Source organism: Rhinoraja longicauda, chromosome 7, assembly GCF_053455715.1.
Source record: "Rhinoraja longicauda isolate Sanriku21f chromosome 7, sRhiLon1.1, whole genome shotgun sequence".
Classification (NCBI taxonomy): domain Eukaryota; kingdom Metazoa; phylum Chordata; class Chondrichthyes; order Rajiformes; family Arhynchobatidae; genus Rhinoraja; species Rhinoraja longicauda.
Window position 1 is genome coordinate 1,567,910 of NC_135959.1, and position 15,234 is coordinate 1,583,143.

At 47.8% G+C, this 15,234-nt stretch overlaps 1 protein-coding gene across 3 annotated transcripts in view; it reads left to right on the plus strand.

The window, feature by feature from the left end:
* Positions 1 to 15,234, plus strand: part of LOC144595021 (E3 ubiquitin ligase Rnf121) — a 239,684-nt gene that overhangs the window by 208,618 nt on the left and 15,832 nt on the right. For all 3 annotated transcript variants that reach the window (XM_078401948.1, XM_078401947.1, XM_078401949.1), the window contains exons 5-6: positions 405 to 512; positions 13,870 to 13,990. In XM_078401948.1, coding sequence (XP_078258074.1) covers positions 405 to 512; positions 13,870 to 13,990 — 229 coding nt within the window. The remainder of the gene's footprint in view (positions 1 to 404; positions 513 to 13,869; positions 13,991 to 15,234) is intronic.

Consider the following 15,234-nt stretch of genomic DNA (forward strand, 5'->3'; position numbering starts at 1 on the left):
TTCACCCAGAGAATTGTGAATGTGTGGAATTCTCTGCCACAGAAGGCAGTGGAGGCCAATTCACTGGATGAATTTAAAAGAGAGTTAGATAGAGCTCTAGGGGCTAGTGGAATCAGGGGGTATGGGGAGAAGGCAGGCACGGGTTACTGATTATGGATGATCAGCCATGATCACAGTGAATGGCAGTGCTGGCTTGAAAGGCCAAGTGGCCTCCCCCTTCACCTATTTTCTATGTTTCTATTCTGTACACAGTACCCAAGGTTAGGATGGAACCTGGGTCTCTGGCACTGTGAGGCAGCTGCTGTACCACTGTGCTCCACTGTGCACATCAGATTATGCAAGCTTGTTTTTGTTTGGCGTCCTTGCACATCGTTTAACTGCTTGTGGTTTTCTTTTTGCTGCAGGTTGGTTTATAAATGGTTTCTTCTACTTTACAAACTGAGCTACGCCACTGGGATTATCGGATACGTTGGAGTAATGTTCACCCTCTTTGGTATAAATTTATTATTTAGGTAAGAGCATTTACTTTTTTCTTTTAACAACAAACAAAAAAACAACTTGCTATTGCCATTTCTTGCTATTGAGGGCGTGCAGCGTAGGTTCACCAGGTTAATTCCCGGGATGGCGGGACTGTCGTATGTTGAAAGACTGGAGCGACTGGGCTTGTATACACTGGAATTTAGAAGGAAGAGAGGGGATCTTATTGAAACATATAAGATTATTAAGGGATTGGACACGCTAGAGGCAGGAAACATGTTCCCGATGTTGGGGGAGTCCCGAACCAGCGGCCACAGTTTAAGAATAAGGGGCCATTTAGAATGGAGATGGGGGAAAAACCTTTTCACTCAGATAGTTGTGAATCTGTGGAATTCTCTGCCTCAGAAGGCAGTGGAGGCCAATTCTCTGGATGCTTTCAAGAGAGAGTTAGATAGAGCTCTTAAAGATAGTGGAGTCAAGGGATATGGGGAGAGGGCAGGAAAGGGGTACTGATTGTGGATGATCAGCAATGATCACATTGAATGGCGGTGCTGGCTCGAAGGGCCAAATGGCCTACTCCTGCGCTTATTGTCTATTGTCTAATTCCTGCTTGAAATGATGTTTTAAAAATTCACATGGGTGAGGTGTTTGTTCACGTGAGAAGTGGGTGGGGGATCCTGAGCATAAAATAATCAATGAGGTGCATAACAAGATGATGCAGGGTCTGTGTCCTGGAATTCCTCAGTAACGCACAACGCAGTCAACAGTGGGATTTGGAAAATATATGTAGTATAGTTTGGTTTTAGAGATACAGCGTGGAAACAGGCCCACCGAGTCCACGCTGCCCTGCGATTCTGGTACGTTAACACTATCCTACACACACTAGGGATAATTTACAATTTTACCAAGCCAATTTGGCTATAAACCTGTACGTCCTTGGAGTGTGGGAGGAAACCAGAGATCCCGGAGAAAACCCACGCAGGTCACGGGGAGAACGTACAAACTCCATTCAGTCAGCACCCGTGGTCAGGATCGAACCCGGGTCCCTGGCGCTGTGAGGCAGCAACTCTACCGCTGCGCCACCGTGCCACCCCAACAGTGTTTATATTAACCGTGATAAAAATTAATTACAATTAAGAGATTGGACAGTTATATTGGATACAAAGGGTTTATAGGGGTGTAGGCCAAATGCAGGCAAATGGGATGAGTCCAGCACACCTACTCGGTCAGCATGGACAAGATGGGCTGAATGGCCTGTTTCCGTGCTGCGAAGCACTATAAATCCCTGTGAAGAATAGTCGTTTTTTGTAAATGGGAAATTCAAATATCCAGACATTAGAATTAACAGTACACACTTAGATAGTTAATTACATTTAGTCACAATTAATCACAAGATTAAGTCCCATGATGGCAAAACTTATTGATCATTGTTCCGTTGTCGGCACATTTAACAATTAGAAGTCGCTGTTTTATCGCTGTCTTGTGTTAAAGCAAATGAAATTAAAGTAGCCATTGATTTTTTTAAGTAGGATTGATTACAGACTTGCATCTAATTGTGGAATTGTTTGTTGAATTAAACAATTTCAAAGTGAATTGTGATGGATTTCAATAGACAATAGGTGCAGGAGTAGGTTGGGGGAGTCCAGAACCAGGGGCCACAGTCTAAGAATAAAGGTGAGGCCATTTAAAACTAAGGTGGAAAGAAACTTTTTCACCCAGAGAGTTGTGAATCTGTGGAATTCTCTGCCACAGAGGGCCAATTCACTGGATGAATTTAAAAGAGAGTTAGATAGAGCTCATGCACCTATTTTCTATGTTTCGACGTTTCTATGTAGCTGTCACGCCAATCACAAATGAAAAAAAATTAGTTGCAGCTTATTGGAGGAGCAAAGGGATATTTGAGGTTAGAAAGCGTAGTGTTGGGAGAGTACTTGAGCCAATGCTGATGTTTTTGCCCTTCTACACTTCATCCCATTCGATGCGTGTGAAACGTATCCAAGTATGTGTAGGAAAGAACTGCAGATGCTGGTTTAGAAACATAGAAACATAGAAAATAGGTGCAGGAGGAGGCCATTTGGCCCTTCAAGCCAGCACCGCCATTCATTGTGATCATGGCTGATCGTCCCCAATCAATAACCTGTGCCTGCCTTCTCCCCATATCCCTCAATTCCACGCCCCTAGAGCTCTATCTAACTCTCTCTTAAATACATCCAGTGATTTGGCTTCCACTGCCCGCTGTAGCAGAGAATTCCACAAATTCACAACTCTGGGTGAAAAGGTTTTTTCTCACCTCAGTTTTAAATGGCCTCCCCTTTCTTCGAAGACTGTGTCGCCTGGTTCTGGACTCGCCCAACATTGGGAACATTTTTCCGGCATCTAGCTTGTCCAGTCCTTTTATAATCTTATATGTTTCTACAAGATCCCCTCTCATCCTTCTAAACTCCAGTGAATACAAGTTTAAATCGAAGATAGACACAAAATGCTGGAGTAACTCAGCAGGAGTTAGACAGCATCTCTGGAGAGATGAAATGGGTGACGTGTCCGGTCTGAAGACCCGAAACGTCACCCGTTCCTTCTTCTCCAGAGATGCTGCCTGTCCCGCTGAGTTACCCCAGTATTTTGTGTCTCTTCGTATCAATGTATGCCGTACCTGTTCAATTGCCTGTCTAAATGTCTTTTTTTAAGTATCTGACTCCACCTCCTCTGGCAGTGAGTTCCAGTTATCAGCCACTGTGTTTATTTTACAAAAAAACCTTCCCCCACAAATCTCCCAAACCTTAAACGCATGCCTTCTTGTTTGTTCATAAGTGATAGGAACAGAATTAGGCCATTCGGCCCATCAAGTCCACTCTGCCATTCAATCAAGGCTGATCTATCTCTCCCTCCTAACTCCATTCTCCTGCCATCTCCCCATAACCCCTGACACCCGTACTAATCAAGAATCTATCCAGCTCCGCCTTAAGAATATCCACTGACGTGGCCTCCACAGCCATCTGTGGGAAAGAATTCCACAGATTCACCGCCCTCTGAATAAAGAAATTCCTCCTCATCTCCTTCCTAAAGGAACGTCCTTTAATTCTGAGGCTGTAACGTCTGGTCCTAGACTCTCCCACTAGTGGAAACATCCTCTCCACATCCACTTGATCCAGGCCTTTTGATACCCTTTATTCGGTACAATAATATTTGTGTGATTTAAAAACATTTTGTTGCAATGAATTAGGTAGGTTAATTGGCCAGTGTAAATTGCCCTGCGTGTAAAATCAGGGGGCTGTTAATGCGAAAGTGAAGAGGATTAAGTTGTTTTAGTGTAGGATCACTAAGATCTGGAGTATTGTGTGCAGTTTTGTTCTCCTAATTTGAGGAAGGACATCCTTCCTATTGAGGCACTGCAGCGTAGGTTCACCAGGTTAATCCCCGGGATGGCGGGACTATAATATTGGGAAAGATTTGAACGACTGGGCTTGTATTCACTGGAGTTTAGAAGGATGAGAGGGGATCTTATAGAGACGTATAAAATTATAAAAGGACTGGACAAGCTAGATGCAGGAAAAATGTTCCCAATGTTGGGGGAGTCCAGAACCAGGGGCTACAGTCTAAGAATAAAGGGGAGGCCATTTAAAACTGAGGTGAGAAGAAAGTTTTTCACCCAGAGAGTTGTGAATTTGTGGAATTCTCTGCCACGGAAGGCAGTGGAGGTCAATTCACTGGATGAGTTTGAAAGAGAGTTAGAAAGAGCTCTAGGGGCTAGTGGAATCAAAGGATATGGGGAGAAGGCAGGCACGGGTTACTGATTGTGGATGATCAGCCATGATCACATCTGGCTCGAAGGGCTGAATGGCCTCCTCCTGCACCTATTTTCTATGTTTCTATGATCAGTATGAATGCCGGTAGACAGTGAGCAGATGGATCTGTTCCACTCTGTGAGACCCTGATTCTAAAATCAGATTTGTCATGATTATTTCTGCGAAAGAAAACCTATCTGTGATGAATGAAAATTAAGTCCTAATTATGGAAGAAAGGTCTAATTGTTATCAATTAATCTTGTCAGCGCAAGATTATGAAATAACAATTGCAGCAGGTAAAAATCATGATTAATAGCAAGGTTTAATCTTTCAATTATAAAGTATTACTTAATCATGAAATTTAAAAAATCAATTAATCAAGTAAATGAACTGTCATGAGGTTTTAAAGCAACTCTGGCTGCAGTGAACTGGCAAATTAGATTAAGCAATCGGTGAACTGAGGCCATGGCAGACATTTCCCGGGATGGCGGGACTGTCGTATGTTGAAAGAATGGAACGACTGGGCTTGTATACACTGGAATTTAGAAGGATGAGAGGAGATCTTATCGAAACGTATAAGATTATTAAGGGGTTGGACACGTTAGAGGCAGGAAACATGTTCCCAATGTTGGGGGAGTCCAGAACAAGGGGCCACAGTTTAAGAATAAGGGGAAGGCCATTTAGAACGGAGATGAGGAAAAATGTTTTCACCCAGAGAGTTGTGAATCTGTGGAATTCTCTGCCTCAGAAGGCGGTGGAGGCCAATTCTCAAGATGCTTTCAAGAGAGAGTTAGATAGAGCTCTTAAAGATGGCGGAGTCAAGGGATATGGGGAGAAGACAGGAACGGGGTACTGATTGTGGATGATCAGCCATGATCACATTGAATGGCGGTGCTGGCTCGAAGGACCAGCTGGCCTCCTCCTGCACCTATTGTCTATTGATCAGCCATGATCACGGTGAATGGCGGTGCTGGCGCGAAGGGCCTAATGGCCTCCTGCACCTATTGTCTACTGTCTATGTATTGGGTTATGCAGACTGGATTCAGTCCAATAAGGTGCAAAAAAAAAACATTGCAAGGTAAAGAGCCATCATGTATGGTTAACTAAAGAGAAGTTAATGGTGCCAAACTTTAAAAAGTAATTGCAGTAGAACACTATTGATCCGGCTTCTAATTGTTTGGTCCGAGAGCGATACAGCATGGAAACAGGCCCTTCGGCCCAACTTGCCCACACTGGCCAACGTCTACACTAGTCCCACCAGCTTGCGTTTGGCCCATATCCCTCCAAAGCTGCCCTATCCATGTGCCTGTCCAACTGTTTCTTAAACGTTGCGATAGTCCCTGCCTCAAACACCTCCTTGTTCCATACAGCAGTATGACTCATTCCGCACATGGTCATTCACAGCCCTGCCATCGTATCCCCGAGCTCTCATGCAGTGAGTCCATCGGCAGTACTCCTGCACACATGCCTGTTATGTGTTATTTTTTCTTCCAACCTTCGCATCCACTCCCCGCACAGTAGGGGCAATGTACAGAGGCCAGTTAACCTACAAACCCGCACGTCTTTGGCATGTGGGAGGAAACCGGAGCACCCGGAGGAAACTCACGGGGGGTCACGGGGAAAATGTACAAACTCCACACAGACACCACCCGAGGTCAGGACCGAACCCAGGCGCTGTGAGGCAGCAGCTCTACCCATTATACCACATGCTGAATCATTGCGGATTTTCAATAATTATCTTGCCCAGCTTATTGTTTTTTAAATGGTTCCCTTCTGAGGTTAAACAGACAAATTGTTAGTTAGGAAGAAAACTGCAGATGCTGGTCTAAATCGGAGGTAGACACAAAATGCTGGAGTAACTCAGCGGGTCAGGCGGCATCTCGGGAGAGAAGGAATGGGTGACGTTTCGCGTCTGAAACGTCACCCATCCCTTCTCTCCCGAGATGCTGCCTGACCCCCTGAGTTACTCCAGCAATTTGTGTCTACCTCCTAATTGTTGGTTAATTTCTGTTTCCTTGTTTGGACAAGTTTATCCTTGCTGCCTATTCAGAATTACTTGCCCGAAGAAAAACATTTCCTCTTTAAGCTTGTTTTTACAAATTGCCTTAAATCTGTGTTCTCTGGTTCCCTCCCACAACTGTATCCTTGTGAAAGGCATTGAATGTTTTGAATGTAGGCACACCATGCTGGAGTAGCTCAGCGGGTCAGGCAGCATCTCACCAGGGAGAGAAGGAATGGGTGACGTTTCGGGTCGAGACCCTTCGTCAGACTGATGTCAGGGGAGGGGGCGGGACAGAGATAGGATGTAGTCGGAGACAGGAAGACTAGTGGGAGAACTGGGAAGGGGAGGGGATAGAGAGGGAAAGCAGGGACTATGAAGTTAGAGAAGTCAATGTTCATACCGCTGGGGTGTAAACTACCCAGGCGAAATATGAGGTGCTGTTCCTCCAATTTGCACTGGGCCTCACTGACAATGGAGGAGGCCCAGGACAGAAAGGTCAGATTGGGAATGGGAGGGGTTGAAGTGCTGAGCCACCGGGAGATCAGGTTTGTTGAGACAGACTGAGCGGAGGTGTTCAGCGAAACGATCGCCGAGACTGTGCTTGGTCTTGCCAATATTTTGAATACCTGATATACATATTTTCTATGACGGAGATAGATGCAAAGTGCTGGAGTAGCTCAGCAGGTCAGGCAGCATCTCTGGAGAAAAGGGATGGGCGACATTTTGAGGCGGGACCGTTCTTCAGACTCCTGCCTGTCTATGAGGGAGTTTGGGAGAAAGGGCTGGGGGCTTTGGCAATGTGGACATTCCTCCCTGGGGCATTGAAAGGCACAGCTAGAATAACAGGAGAGAGAAACGAATGGACAGATACCCTTGTTGGTGAGATGGTGAGAGGTGGTGTGCTTAGTGAACGGACAACAGCACACACCTGCATTGGGGTGAACAGAGAGACACAAGGAACTGCAGACGTTGGTTTACAAAAAAACACACAGTGCTGGAGTAACTCAGCGGGTCAGGCAGTATCTGTGGAGAACACGGATAGGTGACGTTTCACAGAGTGCTGGAGTAACTCAGCGGGTCAGCCAGCATCTCTGGAGAACATGGATAGGTGACGTTTTGAGTCGGGACCCTTCACACTGATTGCAGTGGGGAGGGGGAGGAAAGCTGGAAGAGAAGTGGGAGTACTCCAGCACTCTGTGAAACGTCACCTATCCATGTTCTCCACAGATGCTGCCTGACCCGCTCGCTGAGTTACTCCAGCATTTAGTGTCTTGTCGAAAGAACAGGTGGACTGGGCTTGTATTCGCTGGAGTTTAGAAGGATGAGAGGGGATCTTATGGAAACATATAAAATTCTTAAGGGATTGGACAGACTAGATGCAGGAAAAATGTTCCCGATGTTGGGGGAGTCCAGAACCAGGGGTCACAGTTTAAGAATAAGGGGTCGGCCATTTAGGACTGAGATGAGGACAAACCTTTTCACCCAGAGAGTTGTGGATCTGTGGAATTCTCTGCCACAGAAGGCAGTGGAGGCCAATTCGCTGGACGTTTTCAAGAGACCTGGCCTTCGAGCCAGCACCGCCATTCAATATGATCATTGCTGATCATCCAAAATCAGTACCCCGTTTCTGCTTTCTCCCCATATCCCTGGATTCCATTAGCCCCAAGTGCTATGGCCTCCTCCTGCCCCTATTTTTCTATGTCCTGTGGACTCTTGTTGTTCTTATATTTATATCACTGGGCCAGTGATGAAGGCAGGTGGCCTGCAGATGGAGCCGCTGGTGCCTTGTGTACACACAGCCAGCTCAGATGGCCACAAGGGACTGTGTTGGGACCTACGGGGAGAACCTAGAAACCATCGCCCTCCAAAATAGCTCCCTTTTCCATAATTGCTTCCCCGGAAACTGCTCAAACCTGCGAAATGGCACTCCCAGGTGCTTTATATATAGAGATTTTTTTTTTAGAGATACAGTGCGGAAACAGGCCCTTCGGCCCACCGAGTCCGCGCCGCCCAGCGATCCCCGCACATTAACACTATCCTACACACACTAGGGGCAATTTTTACATTTACCCAGTCAATTAACCTACGTACCTGTACGTCTTTGGAGTGTGGGAGGAAACTGAAGATTCTCGGAGAAAAACCACGCAGGTCACAGGGAGAACGTACAAACTCCGTACAGACGGCGCCTGTAATCAGGATCGAACCTGAGTCTCCGGCGCTGCATTCGCTGTAAGGCAGCAACTCTACCGCTGCGCCACCGTGCTCACGGATAGAGAGACACACAAAAAAATGAAGAATTAGTCATCTGAACTCAAAATTCAAAGCATGGCGCTGGAAAAATATTTAGATTCCTTGATAAGATCAAGGTGCCTTTCAGGGCAGGTGACCGAGTTTAAATACTTTAAAAGATATATAAAGTATTAGTCATCTGAACTCAAAATTCAAAGCACGGCGCTGGAAAAATATTAAAATTCCTTGATAAGGTCAAGGTGCCTTTCAGGGCAGGTGACCGTGTTTAAAATGGGACAAGGAGCGAGTTTAACAAGACATTGGCAAGGCCACGCTTGGAATATTGTCTTCAGTTTTGGTCACCTTGCTGTGGGGGAAAATGGCATTAAGCAGGAAAGACTTGCAGAGAAGATTTACAAGTATGAATGAATGAATGAATAAGTTTATTGGCCAAGTATGTACACACACAAGGAATGTGTCTTGGTGCTCCGCTCGCAAGCAACAACACGAACATACCGTAAACAATTAAGAATAAAGCATAAAACATTAAAACATTAAGAATACAACATTACAGTTTAAACATGTGAGTGAAATAAACCAGAGCGGCTACAGACTTTTGGTTGTTGAGTAGAGCTGCTACTCGAGGAAAAAAGCTGTTTTTATGTCCGGCTGTGGCTGCTTTGACAGTCCGGAGTCGCCTTCCAGAGGGAAGTGCTTCGAAGAGTTTGTGGCCAGGGTGAAAAGGGTCAGAGATGATTTTGCCCGCTCGCTTCCTGGCCCTTGCAGTGTACAGTTCGTCAACATTGAATGGTGGTGCTGGCTCGAATGGCCTACTCCTGCACCTATCGTCTATTGTCAATGGTCAATGGGTGGGGGGGGGGAAGGTTGCAGCCAACAACCTTTTAGCAGATCGAACGATCCGTTGCAGCCTCCGGATGTCGTGCTTGGTGGCTGAGCCAAACCAGACCATGATGGAGAAGGTGAGAACAGACTCTACCTTACTCACCATTGGCCTGCGGTTCAAATGGTTGTTATATTTTAAAAGTTATTCACGTTTTAAACTTAAAAAATCACTTTTTAAACTTTAATAAATCCCTTTTCCACTTGCCCTGCCCGTCAAGTCAAGTCAAGTCAAATTTATTTGTCACATACACATACTCGATGTGCAGTGAAATGAAAGTGGCAATGCCTGCGGGTTGTGCACAAAAATAATTACAGTTACAGCATATAAATAAAGTTAATAAGTTACTAAACATAGCACAAAAAGTGTTGACAAAAATTTAGTCTCTGGGGTTATCAAAGTTGACAGTCCTGATGGCCTGTGGGAAGAAGCTCCGTCTCATCCTCTCCGTTTTCACAGCGTGACAGCGGAGGCGTTTGCCTGACCGTAGCATCTGGAACAGTCCGTTACTGGGGTGGCAGGGGTCCCTCATGATCTTGCTTGCTCTGGATCTGCACCTCCTGATGTATAGGTCCTGCAGGGGGACGAGTGTAGTTCCCATGGTGCGTTCTGCCGAACGCACTACTCTCTGCAGGGCCATCCTGTCCTGGGCAGAGCTGTTCCCAAACCAGACTGTAATGTTGCCGGACAGGATGCTCTCTACAGCCCCAGAGTAGAAGCAATGAAGGATCCTCAGCGACACTCTGAATTTCCTCAGTTGTCTAAGGTGGTAAAGGCGCTGCTTAGCCTTACCCACCAGTGCGGCAATGTGCGTTGCCCACGTCAGATCCTCTGCGATGCGGACTCCCAAGTATTTGAAACTGCTCACCCTATCCACAATAGACCCATTTATCTCCAGTGGCGTGTACGTCCTTGGATGTTTAGCCCTTCTGAAGTCCACAATCAGCTCCTTTGTTTTAGTGACATTCAAGAGGAGGCTATTGTCCTGACACCAGAGTGCCAGATCAGCCACCTGCGCAGTAATACCTACTTGTTCGACGTCACAATGGGAACGCAACGTGTCCACGCCTGCGCAGTTGGGGCCCGTTGATCTAATACTTACGTAAGATGGCCGCCGGATCCGCGCATGCGCTCAAAGCGCGCTGGTTGTCCGCCGGGGCTTCTTCCTGCTCCAAGCGACGGCTATCGCCATCGAGCTGCCGCTGCAGGAGAGGTTTGCACCCAACGGGTCCACGGGTCGCTCTGGCCGCCCGGGGTCGGGGTGAGTGGCCCCCTCTCCCCCCGCCACGGCCCCGGGGACACTCCTCGGCCAGCAACGGGTCCACGGGTCGTCAGTTGGGGGAGGGTTGCCGGGCCCGCAGGAGAGGTTTGGATGGAGGTGGCTGGGCCCGCAGGAGAGGTTTGGGCGGAGGGTGGCCGAGACCGCAGGAGAGGTTTGGGCGGAGGGTGGCCGAGACCGCAGGAGAGGTTTGGGCGGAGGGTGGCCGAGACCGCAGGAGAGGTTTGGACGGAGGGTGGCCGAGACCGCAGGAGAGGTTTGGGCGGAGGGTGGCCGAGACCGCAGGAGAGGTTTGGACGGAGGTGGCTGGGCCCGCAGGACAGGTTTGGGCGGAGGGTGGCCTAGACCGCAGGAGAGGTTTGGACCCAACATGTCCACGCCCATCTAGTTTTAGCTAATTCTCTCTAATCCCGACATCATTCTAGTAACCCTCTCTTCCACCCTCCTGAAGCCTGTGAATCCTTCTGATAGTAAGTAGGGTGATCAGAACTGCACACAACACTCTCAATGCGGTCTAACAAAAGCTGGATAAAGCTACGCCGTGAGTCCATCACTCTTGCTTTCACTGCCCCAACTGAGGAAGGCGTGCTTCACGTCTTCTTTCCCACTCTATGTATTCCTATTGCACCTGCATCCTGAGGTCCATCCGTGCATCACTGCTGTTACTAACCGTATGCTTTCCCCTCACATTTGACCTCCCAAAGTACAACGCCTCGCACTTGATCGGCTTAAACTCCAGCTGCCATTTCCCCGCCCATATTTGCAAGTGCTGTATGCAGGTGCTCCTCAACTTACAATGGGGTTAGTTCCAATAAACTCATCACAAACCGAAAATATCGTGCGTGGAAATGTATTGAATACACCTGATCACGTGGCCGGAAGCGAACTGCGGGCCGCTGCCATTGCCCAGCGTTTGCACCGTTGTAAAGTCGAAATATCATAAGTCGAAGCATCGTTAGTCGGGGAGCATCTGAATCCTGATGTATGGTCTGACAATCTTCACTGTCAGCTACAATGCGAGGTTGGACAAAGTCTGCAAAACGTACAAACCAACCCATCATGTATCGGTACACTGTGAATGGCTCAATTGTAATCATGTGTTGTCTTTGCGCTGAGTGGATAACACGCAGGCAAAACCTTTCAAAGCACCTGGGTACAGGTGGCAATAAATTAAACTGAGCTGATCGGCGTTTTCATATATATCACAAGCCGAGCGAGGTCCCAGAACTGATCCCTGAGGAACAGCACTGATCACAGACCTGCAGCCCAAACAACACACTGTGCCTTCGATTGTAAGCCCGTTCTGAACCCAAACCCTGCGAACCTGCGCACATTAACCACTAACCACAGTGCAGCAGGATGACATTGACTGGAGTGTGTAGGCTGGAGGTTTTTAATCCAGTCAAGTCAATTTTATTTGTACAGCACATTTAAAAACAACCCACGTTGACCAAAGTGCTGTACATCAGTTCAGGTACTAAGAAACGAACGTACAATGGCACACAAACATAACAGCACATACATAAACAGTTCACAGCGCCCCCTCAGAGGGCCTCAAACGCTAGGGAGTAGAAATAGGTTTTGAGCCTGGACTTAAAGGAGTGGATGGAGGGGGCAGTTCTGATGGGGAGAGGGATACTGTTCCACAGTCTAGGAGCTGCAACCGCAAAAACGTGGTCACCCCTGAGCTTAAGCCTAGACCGCGGGATAGTCAGTAGCCCCAAGTCGGCCGACCTGAGGGACATGGAGATAGAGTGGTGGGTTAGAAGATTTTTGATATAGGGGGTGGGGGCAAGCCCGTTTAGGGCTTTGTATGTGGTTTTAAGGTTTTAACCACTCTTGAGAAAGTTCAGATGGAACAAGAAATATTCATCATAAGAGTTTCTGTTTGACAGACACAATGTTTTGCAGCCTCTCTCTGAGGAAGTTAACTCACCGAGTAGAAAGAATTTCTGGCTGATTCTCACACAAACGTGTCCACTTAGCGACACCAGCTTACTTTGTGCTCAGTCCTCCTTGCAGTGCAACAGTGACTGCTTGAAAATCGTAGGGAGGTCAGTCTTTTCCCCAGAGAGGGTTTCCAATCCTAGTAGACATCGGTTTAAGGTGAGAGGGGCAAAGTTTAAAAGGGATGTCCAGGGCAAGTTTTTTTAAAAATACAAGAGTGGTAGATACCTGGAACGTGTTGCCAGGGGCGGTGGTGGAGGGAGATACGATAGTGGCTGCAATGGCACCTTTCCGACATTTCCAGTGACTTCCTTTCCAATTGCCATTACTACACAGGAAGTCGGAGTGATCGTACGCACACCCAACAGAACAGATCTTCCCGTCGTTATTTACAGTTTAATTGGTTGTTTATTGAAGTAGTTGTACAAACAAGGAGATGAACATACCAGGCTTTACTTATTCTGCATACAAGTCGTAGCTGGCTGCTCAGTCTCAGGTCTGTCCAGTCGTTGGTCTGTCCAGTCGTTGGTCTGTCCAGGTCTGGTGAGAACTGTACACTCTCCCTGTTTCTGGCACTCCCTGTATATATACACCACCTTGTGCATCTAATGACATCTCCGCAGCGCCGGAGACTCGGGTTCGATCCTGACTACGGGCGCTGTCTGTATGGAGTTTGTACGTTCTCCCCGTGACCTGCGAGGGTTTTCTCCGAGATCTTCGGTTTCCTCCCACACTCCAAAGACGTACATGTATGTAGGTTAATTGACTGGGTAAATGTAACAATTGTCCCTAGTGTGTGTAGGATAGTGTTAGTGTGCGGGGATCCCTGGGCGGCGCGGTCTCGGTGGGCCGAAGAGCCTGTTTCCGCACTGTATCTCTAAAAAAAATCTAAAAATGACCAAACAAGTGTCCAAAATAATACTGCGAGATGTATCTAGACAAAATAAAATAATATGCCAACAGTAGCTAGCGTGTGGACATAAATGGCTCCGACAGTGGTGTTTAAGAGGCATTTAGACAGAGGCACGAACAGGCAGGGAATTGGAAGGATACAGACCATGAGTTAGATTGCCATGCATGATAGCATAGACGAGATGGGCTGAAGGGCCTGTTCATCTCTGTACCATTCTGTGTGCTATTAAATGAGATGCCGTCTGACCGATGTGATTGGCGCGGTGGTATCGCAGGGAGGTTCAAAACCGAGGAACGGAATATCCAGAAATTGGACTTAATGATTTATTTTTGCCTGCAGAATAAAGCCTGAAGATGGGATGGACTTCGGAGTGTCGCTTCTGTTTTATGGGCTGTACTACGGAGTGTTGAGTCGTGACTTTGCAGAGATGTGTGCAGACTCCATGGCCTCTACTATAGGGGTAACGTCAGCCGAGGGGCAGCTTCGGTATAGCTGTGTGAATGACTAATGTCCTCCTCCGTACAGTCAGATGAAGTCACTGCTCCTGACGGTGACAGAACCACAGCCTCTTGACCCTGACGCTCAATTGAGCATTTCCTGAGCAAAACGTGACACTGAGCCAGATATGGGGGGGGGGGGGGGGGGAGGGGGGGAGAGGAGGAGGGGGGGAGAGAGGAGAGGAGGGGAGGGGGGAGAGGGGAGGAGGGGAGGGGGGGAGAGGGGAGGGAGGAGAGGGCGAGGGGGGAGAGGGCGAGGGGGGAGGGCGAGACAGGCCCTTAGGCCCAACTTCTCCATGCTAGCCATATAAACTGATTCCCATATCAACAATCAAGAACCATGGGCAGGCAAGGTGGCGCAGCGCTAGAGTTGCTGCCTTACAGCCTCAGAGACCCGGGTTCGATCCTGACTATGGCTGCTGTCTATTAGGAGTTTGGACGTTCTCCCCGCGACCTGCATGGGTTTTCTCCAAGATAGATTTTAGTTTTAGTGATACAGAGCGGAAACAGGCCCTTCGGCCCACCGGGTCCGCGCTGACCACACTCCAAAGACGTGCAGGTTTGTAGGTTAATTGGCTTGGTGTAAATGTAAATTGTCCCTAGTGTGTGTAGGGTAGTGCTAGTGTACGGGGGTGGGTACGGACTCGGTGGGCCAAAGGGCCTGTTTCCGCGCTGCGTCTCTAAACTAAACAAGAGGAAATTGGTTTCACGATGAGGACGGAAGGATTTAGAAACCTGAGGGGTAACTTTCACACAGAGGGTGGTGGGTGTATGGAACGAGCTGCCAGAGGAGGTCGTTGAGGCTGGGACTATCAAAATTGTTCACAATTGCGGCATGTTGGCTGGCGTGGCAAAGGTGGGCCGAAGGACCTGTTTCCACACTGTATGAATATTTGCCTTCATTTGACCCTTCCCCCTCTTAATCTTTCCTTTTCATGTCCCATCGAAATGTTTTTAAACGTTGTAATTGTACCTGCCTTAGTTTAGTTTAGAGACACAGCGCCGACCAGCGATCCCCGCACACTAACACTATCCTACACACACTACGGACAATATTTACATTTACCAAGCCAATTAACCTACATACATATACATCTTTGGAGTGTGGGGGGAAACCGAAGATCTCGGAGAAAACCCACGCAGGTCACGGGGAGAACGTACATACTCCGTACAGACAGCGCCCGTAGTCAGGATCGAACCAGGGTCT